This window comes from Saccostrea cucullata, unplaced genomic scaffold, assembly GCF_032062105.1.
Source record: "Saccostrea cucullata isolate Sc308-1 unplaced genomic scaffold, CSIRO_AGI_Scuc_v1 ctg7944, whole genome shotgun sequence".
Classification (NCBI taxonomy): Eukaryota; Metazoa; Mollusca; class Bivalvia; order Ostreida; family Ostreidae; genus Saccostrea; species Saccostrea cuccullata.
The window spans coordinates 1-11,320 of record NW_026926955.1 but is presented as its reverse complement, the minus strand read 5'-3'; the positions used below and the strand labels follow the sequence as shown (position 1 = coordinate 11,320).

The 11,320-nt window shown below is 33.7% G+C and overlaps 1 protein-coding gene across 1 annotated transcript; it reads left to right on the top strand.

Moving 5' to 3' along the window:
- The first annotated feature begins 389 nt into the window (after positions 1-389).
- Positions 390-11,156, top strand: LOC134273042 (adhesion G protein-coupled receptor E2-like). Its single transcript, XM_062755211.1, has 15 exons — positions 390-573; positions 735-809; positions 889-1,000; positions 1,439-1,549; positions 1,646-1,706; positions 1,794-1,841; positions 1,941-2,067; positions 8,389-8,438; positions 8,533-8,653; positions 8,797-8,900; positions 9,825-9,939; positions 10,343-10,526; positions 10,632-10,707; positions 10,814-10,880; positions 11,052-11,156. The coding sequence occupies exons 7-15, from the start codon at positions 1,981-1,983 to the stop codon at positions 11,136-11,138; spliced, it is 891 nt and encodes a 296-aa protein (XP_062611195.1). The 5' UTR covers positions 390-573; positions 735-809; positions 889-1,000; positions 1,439-1,549; positions 1,646-1,706; positions 1,794-1,841; positions 1,941-1,980; the 3' UTR covers positions 11,139-11,156.
- Positions 11,157-11,320: the final 164 nt, after the last annotated feature.

The window sequence follows — 11,320 nt, the reverse complement described above, 5'->3', positions numbered from 1 at the left end:
TTATATGATGACTTTTTAAACTCCCTTTTGTGAGGACATGGCACACATAAACTTACACATGGAGTGTGTGTCAATAATATAAACAAACATTTACAAGCGCATATTTGAATTAAAGTTTTTAAAGTAAAGCGTTTTATAGTAAGCTGATTTTTAAATGATATTCTCTTCTATAGTCCCAATAACTCCATTACGTGATGAAAGGCCACACATGGACGGTGTGCCGAGGATTGAAAACATCAAAGACATGGTATATAATGTCATAAGGACAACTGTAGTATATTATTTATAACAACCAAGTAAATAAAATAATGTTTGTACACTTCATAATAGCATTACTAAAAAGACTTTAATGCATCTAATGCATTTTGTATAATTGTTTTCTAGGTCGATTCAGCTCTCCAAGGAAATTTATCAAAGACAGAAATAAAGCAAACGATAGACCATGCACTTCTAAACTTACAAACACTTTCAACAGACAGCGAACAAACTCCTGAAGACTTAGATAATTCAATAGATTTGCTGAATAAAATTGTTGATGTTTCCAATAGGTCCAACGTTACACTTCGAAAGTCGGTATGATATATTCATGATTGTTATTTTAAATGTACGAGAATTCGAGAAATGTCTCCTCATAAACAGATGTCATAGTATAAGGTGAATGATATTTAGTTTTTATAATCTCATCTCATCACTCATGTAAACAACAAATTTTCATTATTCATTTTGGCATTCAGCTGATTGTGACAACAGTCGACAATATACTAGGAGAAAATCACACTGCTGCTTGGAATAACACTTCTACAAAGGAGGTAATTATCATTGTGATAATTAATTAAGCAATATCTGTATTAAATTAGGATAAAACATTACTCTCTTATTATTATCCAGGTTAGTGTAAGAGTCAATAAAATCTTCAAGACCGTGGACAAAATAGGATTGTATCTCTTAGAGAAGGTCAACGAGAACGAAAGCATCACATTTAACTCAACAAAAAATATTGGTAAGGTGACTTAATACTGAATAAAGTAAAACTAGTTACATTTATTTTTAATTGGTTTTCCACTTTCATCTTCTTAAGGTCTCACGCTACATTCCTCAGAAATCTGTTTTGTATATCTTCGTAATATATAAACATTAAATTAAATCAATTTAATGTAATATTTAAAGTGGTTTCTAATTGTATAAAAAAAACTTGAGTTATTTTCAAAAGTATTATATTGGGAACATCATCCTCTAGCCAGTATATTGCACAAATGCCTGGTAGGTAGTCTAAGTACCTAAATTTTGGTGAGTAAACATTGTTATCAGTCATATCAGTTAATAGCATCAGTCCAATGACAAAATCTCGGAAAAAAGTATATATTATTTAGGAACTTATCGTCTGTCCTTAAAAATTTTTTTTAAAAGACAATAATCATTTTTTATTCCATTTTCTTAGTTTTTACAGTTGCAAAGATTCCAGCAGATCAACCCGTTAATTTCCCAGAAAACAATACCATCCTAATTTCATCGCTAGTGTTTCCAGTACAAGCTAATGGTTTTAATCAAAGTAATATCAGTTCCTTTATACAACCCTTTTTTCATTCAATATTTTCTTGGCTGTCCTGAAAGCAAAAAGGTAACATTTTCTTCAAATAAAATTTAGGTATTCCCTACCTTGCAGTGAAGTATACAACACTAGCAAAAAATTTGAATGACAACAAAAGGTAAGAAGTTCTAGATAAATCGAGATATGTACGTATGCTTAAATTATAGCCAATATTCTTATCAATAAGACAAATCGTTTTTTCCAGAGTGAAAGAGAACATAACACTTGAGAAAACTTTAAATGATAACAAAAGGTAAGAGGTAAGAAGCTCTGAAAAAATCTACGCATATTTGCTTAATTTATAGCTAAGGTGTGCATCTGATAATAGATTTGTTTGTTTGATCTTTTTTAGAGTGACAGAAAATTCAGGATACGATATTTCTTCTGATATCATGTCATTAACTCTCAAAGACCCTTTAATTGGAGGAACATTAGACCAACCAATACATTTAAAGTTTTTAAAAGACATAAAAGGAGTAGTACGTATAACTCTTATCAATAGTCAACATTAAGTTCTGAGGACACGTTCCTAATATAGATGTTTTGTATCTCTTGGTATTACATTAAAAAGTTTTTCCTTTTTGTCATTCTCTTCTGATATTTAAATTGTTTTCAAAATGTTTTTAAATATAAGTATACCAAAAATTGTGATAGAGGCCATTCAGAAGATTACCCATAAGGGTTATGTATTAAGAAATATGACCCTGTGGTATTGTTGTGAGATGTGTTGTATTTGTATTGTTTCATCTTGTATATTATTAGTAACATTAAGTTTCTTGAACATTCCAGAGTGGTCAATATGTTTGGTCATTTTATCTAGAACATTCTTAAATTTTGTGTATGTCCAGATTGTTCCAGTAATATCATGTTTTAACAATTTCTAGAATATTCTAGATTTATGATACTGTATAAATACCCTGTCAATTCAATGCATAGATATACAATAATTCTGAATAGATTGTCGTATAAGCATCATTGAGGTATTACTGGGATATAATTTCACTGGGACATTGTGTGCAGCAACGGACACTCTGATGTATGTATTTTTAGATTTTTGCTAAGTTTGTACTTAATGATTTGTATATTACTGTAAATAAATTATTGTTAAGTTTAAACTGTGTGATTGATCTTTGCTGGCATTTAGGGTTATTCTGACCCATAACAGAATTGGGGGCTCGTCCGGGATAAAGAATTTCTTGCACTTTTGCAGTTTATTGTCAGAATTTTGTTCATTGAACCGTTAAATTTGATTATAAGCCAGCAAAAATCAACATGGTATTTTCGGTCACAGACTTTCTTAGTTCACCAAGTGTTCAGGTTTTTGATACGTTAAAAAAGGATGACTTGATTGCATTAGGTTTGCATTTTGGGTTAGATGTTAAATCCTCTCAGAGAAAACAAGACATTAGAATTAAGGTTGCAAACAAACTAGTAGAAGAAAACGTCTTTGAAAAATATGATCTTCCAGAATATACAATTAAATCAGAGTTAGGCTCTTACAAAATGGCAGAATATCAGTTTCAATTAGAGTTAGAGAAAATGCGATTAGAAAGAGAAAAATTAGAAAGAGAAGATCGAGAAAAAGAAAGAGAAGAGCGAGAAAGAGAAAGAGAAGAACGAGAGCGTGAACGAAAATTTGAATTAGACAAATTAGCAGCAGAAAGAGAAGAGCGTGCAATGAACTTTGAATTAGAGAAATTAAAATTACAAAACCAACCAGAACCGTCAGTTGTCAAAACTGAATTTGACGCAGCAAAAAATATCAGATTAGTTCCAAAATTTCAAGAAAAAACTGTAGACAAATATTTTCCCCAATTCGAAAAAGTCGCAGAGAATCTTAAATGGCCACAAAATGTTTGGTCAACGATGTTACAAAGTGTACTGGTTGGCAAAGCAGCTGAGGTATACTCTGCACTAGGGGTAGCTGAGAGTTTAGATTATGAGAAGGTCAAAGCAGCAATATTAAAAGCATATGAATTAGTACCTGAAGCATATAGACAAAAATTCAGAAAGTATAGGAAGTTTGATAATCAAACATTTGTTGAATTTTCACGAGAGAAAGAAGATTTATTCGATCACTGGTTTAGATCTAAGAAACTTGATAAAACTTTTGCTAATTTGCGCCAAGTCATCCTGGTAGAAGAGTTTAAGGAGTGTGTTCCTCAAGATTTGAAAACACATTTAGAAGATAAGAATGTGAAAACTCTTGAAGAGGCAGCAGTCATATCTGATACTTATGCTCTGTCTCATAAAAAGAATTTTGTTTCAAGATCTCAGACTAGCAGTAATTCTACCAATTCAGACACATATAAAAAGAGTGGTTCAGGGTCTCAGTCTTTCACAAGTTCCCAGTCTCCATCCCAAGGTGGTTTTAAGTCCGGTCCAGGACGTTTTGAAGGATCTTCTGGAATAGGGTCGCTTCCTACTTGTAGTTATTGTAAGAAAAAAGGTCATCTGATCAGTGAATGCTTTAAACTTAAGAGAAAAAATGATTTTGATAAAACTCAACCACATGCTTGTGCGGCAGTTAGAGGTGATAGAGAAGCCTTAGTTTCGATTTGTTCTGACACTCCTGATGTCCAGGGTTCACAGTCCAGTTCTATTGATTCTATGGAGGATTATAAGCCCTTTATGTCTCAGGGATTTGTTTCACTCGGTGACTCTAGCGAAATAAAACCTGTCCAGATTTTGAGAGATACTGGTGCTGCACAGACGTTATTGTTAGAGGGCGTGCTTCCTTTGTCTGAGCAGACTTCTACTGGTGGGTCAGTTTTATTACAGGGTGTGGAGCTAGGCGTCATTGATGTTCCCCTGCATAGAATTAGTTTAAAGTCAGATTTAGTTACTGGACCTGTTATCGTAGGTGTTCGACCTACTCTTCCTGTTCCAGGCATTTCTTTGTTGTTAGGCAACGATTTAGCTGGTGGGAAGGTTGTACCTGATCCTATAGTTTGTGAGAAAATCAATTCAGATGTCATGTGCGATGATGAAGATGATGACATTTATCCAGCATGTGCTGTTACTAGAGCGATGGCCAGAAGACGAGAAATGGAGGCAGACCATACTAAAGCCTTTGACGAGACGAATTCCTCTGTTGATATTGATTTGAATGACACTTTCTTATCTGACCTTGATGGCACTCAAACCAGCATGGAACCACACAATATCAAGAAGCAAGAGAAGAAAGAATTTTTACCAAAATTTGGTGGTAAGGATGATGAGTTGCATCCATTAGTTAGCCAAGGCAAGGACATCCTCAGCCGAGAACGTTTACTCTCTGAACAACATATAGACCCAGATATCATTCAACTTAGTAAGAGGGCACTTCCACCAGAAGAGGCTATTAAAGTTGGAGAATGCTTCTATATGAAAGATGGCATCCTTATGCGAAAATGGCGACCACCTGACGCTTCTCCAGATGAAGTTCACCAGATAGTGGTCCCAGCTGCTTATCATCGAGATGTCATGAGTTTAGCCCACGATACACCTATGGCTGGTCATTTAGGTTTCAATAAGACTTATAATAGGATTCTGAGTCATTTTTATTGGCCTAAGCTAAGAAAGGATGTTTCGAAGTTTTGCAAGTCATGCCATGTCTGTCAGATGGTAGGTAAACCAAATCAGAAGATACCATCTGCTCCTCTCCAACCCATTCCAGCTTTTGAAGAACCGTTTAGTCGAGTGTTGGTGGATTGTGTAGGACCTTTGCCTAGGACCAGATCTGGAAACCAGTATTTACTTACCATTATGTGTACATCCACTCGATTTCCTGAAGCCATACCTCTAAGGAATATAAAGGCAAAGAGCATAGTTAAGGCCCTAACCAAGTTTTTCAGTTTTGTAGGAGCACCCAAGGCAATTCAGTCGGATCAAGGCTCAAATTTTATGTCGGGGTTGTTCCAGCAAGTCATGCATGAGTTGGGTATAAGGCAATATAGATCAACTGCTTATCATCCTGAGTCCCAGGGAGCGCTAGAACGTTTTCATCAAACCCTAAAAACAATGCTGAAGACCTATTGTTACCAGTATGAGAAAGACTGGGATGAAGGGGTTCATCTTGTACTATTTGCTGCACGAGAGGCAGTCCAGGAGTCTCTTGGGTTTAGTCCTTTTGAATTGGTGTACGGTCATACAGTTAGAGGTCCTTTGAAATTGCTGAAGGAAAAGTGGCTGACTGAGACTAGTGATCTTAATCTTTTAGATTATGTGTCTGATTTCAAAGAAAAACTTTACAATGCTTGTAAATTAGCACAAGAAAATTTGAAGAGTTCTCAGTTGAAAATGAAAATGTGGTATGACAAAGATGCTAGAAATAGGGTGTTTAAGCCAGGTGATAAGGTTCTTGTATTTTTACCTATTCCTGGTCATCCTTTACAGGCCAGATTTTATGGCCCTTATGAAATTGAAAGCAAGATTAGTGATGTAAACTATGTAGTTAAGACACCAGGTCGACGTAAAGAGAAACGGGTTTGTCACATTAACATGTTAAAAGAGTATTTTGAAAGGTGTGACCGAAATTCTGTAAAACCAGTTTCCACTTTAGCCAATGCTAAGACTGTTCAAAATTGTATTGAAAGTGATACGAGTGTAGAAATGAATGAGAAAGATTGTAATCAGAGTGTCCGCTTGAAAAACTCAGAAATTTTGGCTGATTTTGATGCCAAACTTGGACATTTGAACATTCACCAAAAAGAACAAGTTAAAAACTTGATGAATGAGTATCATCAAATCTTCTCGGATGTTCCAAAGAAAACTAATGCAGCTTGTCATGATGTCATAGTGAGTGACGTTCTGCCTATCAAACAACATCCGTACCGTCTGAATCCAATAAAATTGCAGTACCTAAGAAGGGAAGTGCAGTACATGTTGGACAATGACATTGTTGAACCTAGTAAAAGTGATTGGAGCTCACCGTGTATTCTTGTACCAAAACAGGACGGTTCGTACCGATTATGTACAGACTTTAGAAAGGTGAATTCTGTTACCAAAACTGATTCATATCCAATACCTAGAATCGATGACTGTATTGACAACATTGGAAACGCGAAATTTGTCAGTAAATTTGACCTGTTAAAAGGCTACTGGCAAGTACCGTTAACAGAAAGAGCAAAAGAAATATCTGCTTTTGCTACACCAGATGGACTTTACCAGTATAAAGTAATGCCTTTTGGCATGAAAAACGCACCGGCTACATTCCAAAGGATGATTCACTCCCTTCTTCAAGACCTTGAGGGATGCGAGGCCTACATTGATGATGTCGTCATATACAGCGACACATGGGACGAACATCTCCGAATCATGCGTGCTTTATTTGACATTTTAGCTAAAGCAAACTTAACTGTGAACCTTGAGAAGAGCGAATTTTGTCATGCTTATGTAGAGTATTTAGGTCATAAAGTAGGTCAAGGTTATGTTACACCCATTATGGCTAAAGTGGAAGCTATTGCAAAGTTCCCGATTCCTACAAACAAGAAAGAGTTAATGAGGTTTTTGGGCATGGCTGGGTTTTACAGAAAATTTTGTCCAAATTTTTCCTCAGTAGTTAGTCCGCTTACAAATCTTTTGCAGAAGAGGGTTAACTTTGAATGGACAAAAGACTGTGAAAAATCCTTTTATAAAATCAAATCTGTCCTTATGAGCAACCCAGTTCTGTCATCTCCAGATTTTTCTAAGCAGTTTAAGCTTACCGTTGACGCTAGTGATGTTGGAATCGGGGCAGCTTTGTTTCAAGAACATAGTGATAATGTAGATAGAGTTGTTTCTTATTTTTCAAAGAAACTTACAAAATGTCAACAAAAGTATTCCACCATTGAAAAGGAATGCCTTGCTTTGTTGTTAGCCTTACAGCATTTTGATGTTTATTTGAATGTTACTTTGCATCCAATTCTTGTATATACGGATCACAACCCCCTGACATTTTTGCATAAATTGTCAAACAAGAATCAAAGACTGACTAGATGGAGTTTGTTGTTACAAGAATACAACATAACAATTAAGCATATCAAAGGCAAAGACAATGTTATTGCAGACGCTTTGTCAAGAGTATCGTAAACATACTAGATTTTGTATTAATGTACAAAACTTTTATTTTAATAATATAAGTTTTCATTGACATTCAAACTTTTTTAAGGGGGGAGGTGTTGTGAGATGTGTTGTATTTGTATTGTTTCATCTTGTATATTATTAGTAACATTAAGTTTCTTGAACATTCCAGAGTGGTCAATATGTTTGGTCATTTTATCTAGAACATTCTTAAATTTTGTGTATGTCCAGATTGTTCCAGTAATATCATGTTTTAACAATTTCTAGAATATTCTAGATTTATGATACTGTATAAATACCCTGTCAATTCAATGCATAGATATACAATAATTCTGAATAGATTGTCGTATAAGCATCATTGAGGTATTACTGGGATATAATTTCACTGGGACATTGTGTGCAGCAACGGACACTCTGATGTATGTATTTTTAGATTTTTGCTAAGTTTGTACTTAATGATTTGTATATTACTGTAAATAAATTATTGTTAAGTTTAAACTGTGTGATTGATCTTTGCTGGCATTTAGGGTTATTCTGACCCATAACAGTATCTTGTCCAAATGTCTGGTTAGGTACCTTAATTTTTTGTGAGAAAAATTTGTTTCAATACCTATATGTCAGTAACGAATTCTCAGGAAAAATTATATATTTTTAAGGAACATGTGGTCTGACCGTAAATATTTAAGTCCATTAATAATTCATCCATTAATAAAAGCATGGTTTCTTTATACGTTTTTTCTTTTCCCTATCCGTTTTAGGAGGCTAACAATTTCATTAGCGAATGTGTATTTTGGGACTTTCAACTCAAGTAAGTGCTAAACAGTGATTTATTTTTTTCCAAACAAATATTAATATAAATGATTTCATATAATGTCTGGTAAAATATTAAATATATATTACAGTAACGGAACTGGTGGTTGGTCAACACCAGGGTGTAAATTACTATCTACAGATGATCTTTATCATCACTGTGCATGCAACCATGTGACAAATTTTGCAGTACTGATGCGACCATATTCAAAGGTATGAATTGAAATATCGTTCGTATATTGATACGACAATTTCACAGTGTAACAAAAAATAGTATATTCTGATTATCACACTATAGAAAGAATAACGTCAAAATATTATCTTTAATGATTGAGATAGCCCTTTCATCTTTACAGATACAGGACGAAGAAGTAGCATTGAATTGGATTTCCATAATTGGTTGCTCGATATCAATCTTCCTTTCTTTGCTGACGGCCATTATTTACATCTTTTTCTGGAAGTGAGTGATTAAATAAAAAATCTGCGATCACTAGATATTTTACAATGTTTTTTTTTGTTTTTTTTTTTGTTTGATTATTGTATAAAATCCCTCTTAATTTTGACGCTCATATGAGGAATCTCATTTAAAAAAATTTTTGTAACGGGGCACTTAGGACCATTTAGTAGTGAGGCATGTCTTTCGTGTCTGCATATGGTCTATTGTGACAGGGGAACTAGTTTTATACGGCTTCATCCAAAAGACCAGTCTCTGTGGTCCACAGAGGGATTCGAACCTGCGGATCAACACCTTACAACCTGACTCTAGAGTAGATGTTTTACAATTAAGCGCATTAAAGTGGTTTTTTTTTTTTTTTTGTTTTGATGAAACGTTCTAAGTCATGTATTGAACGTCAATTATAGCATAACAACACGCTCATTTCTATAGAAATGAAAAGATATTGTAATGTTTTAGGACACCTCATTCTTATAGCAATAAGCAGCATGAGGTAGGCTGAAATGGATATTTTTCAAGTTATAAGAGAGAGTTAAAGAGTTCCGACTTCTGAAAAGCACATATTGAAACAAATTTCTACATAGTTATGAATTTATCATGTTAATTTGAGTTACCATGAAACATGTATGAGTCGAACACATGCTTACTTGGTGTTTATGTAGAACGTCAATTTGATTGGCTATTATATTTTTGCATTCAAATAAACAAAGTGTCCCGCGTTTTTCCTTACTAAAGAAAGGTGAGTCATTATATGAAAATCAACTTCCTATTGAAGATAGGTCAAAACGTTCCATTCACACGGAAAATTTTGCCACTTCCATGCGCTTGACTGTACTTCTGTGCCACGTGGAAGACTTTTTACTAAACTATATGATAAATCAGATTATACCACAGAAAGACATAACTTGCATTTGCATTCTTCCTTTACAGGTCTATTACGGTCAACGTCAACCAAATAATAAATAAGATCATAGTGCTTCTCTGCTTGAGTCTCTCTTTGGCTTACACGCTATTTCTAATTGGAGTTGATAAAGTACAGAATGAAGTAAGCTTTTGATTGATTTTTATGAAAGAATTTCATTATTTTAAGAGTGGTTAAAATCTTACCCTTTGTCTTACAATTAAACCTTACATTATTAACCTTTATACATGTAATGTTTTGGTTATAATTTATATATCTCAATAAACTGAAAAAAAAGATACCACAGAATCTTAAAAAAACTATTTCATTATTTGTGTACTTCAATAAAAAAGATGGACTGTAATAGCAAATTAACGATTTTTTTTCTGATATGTCAGGTATCCATATTTGCTTACAATGTTTTACTTATAATATTTGTTTCAACAAACTTTTGAATTTGATCATCGTTTCATTATGTCCATAAATTTCAATAGGAAAAAGTACTTGTCCAGGTAATGAGCGTAATCTTCTTTAAACTTTTTTTCAGGTCGGGTGCACTGTCATAACAGCACTGTTACATTATCTTTTCCTATTTATTTTCTTTCTGATGCTGGCCCTTGGGTGTCACTATTTCAGCAGTATCTCTCTGGTCAAATTATCACTGTCTAAAGCAACAGCACTTCAAAGCCATGCCAATGCTTTCGGTAAAGTCACGTGGGTAGTTGTCACGGGTGAGTATAGCATAAAGTGTCTGCCATAATGAAAATAGAATGGATAACAATATCTGTGACAAGTCATCTAGAATGTGAATAAAGATAATCGTAAATATTTTTTAGTTATACCACTTACCATAACCGCAGTTACTTTCGGAATCGTATATTCCTCGGGCAAGGACTATCATTTACAAACCAGGTACGTACATTTAATCTCTTAATTCAACACTTTGATTTTAATATTCACATTTAAAATAAAGCTTTCTAATCTTCTTGAAAAGTCGTTTAATATTATTATTTTATAGTTGCTGGTTATCATTTGAAAGTGGAGCTTTGTATGGATTTATTGGACCCGTAGCTGGAATTATTTTGGTAGGAAGTTGTCATTTTACATGATTTTATTACGTCATTAATTCCGACTCTACAAATTAAAATAGTTTTCAATATTTTAATATTTTGGAATATTTTACATATTTATATTGAAGCAGAAGTGCAGAACATAGCCAATTGTTATGAAATACAAGTAATTATTTTTAATTTTAGGTCAATATTATAATTGTAATCAGTCTCATTCTGACGCTATATTCAACACTTTCCTCAGAAAAAGAACTGAAGAAAAGGACAATGTAAGCCGGAATGAATACATATCCAGGATTTTCTGAAAATATCGCTTTTAAAAATCAATTCTAGTATTATTCGTGTGTATATCAAGGCAAGAATTATGCTTTCAATAAGAATATGGTATATTAGCGGGAATCTTTTTTTTTCTAATGAAGATTTATTTTTATGATAAATAAAATGTTATGCAAATT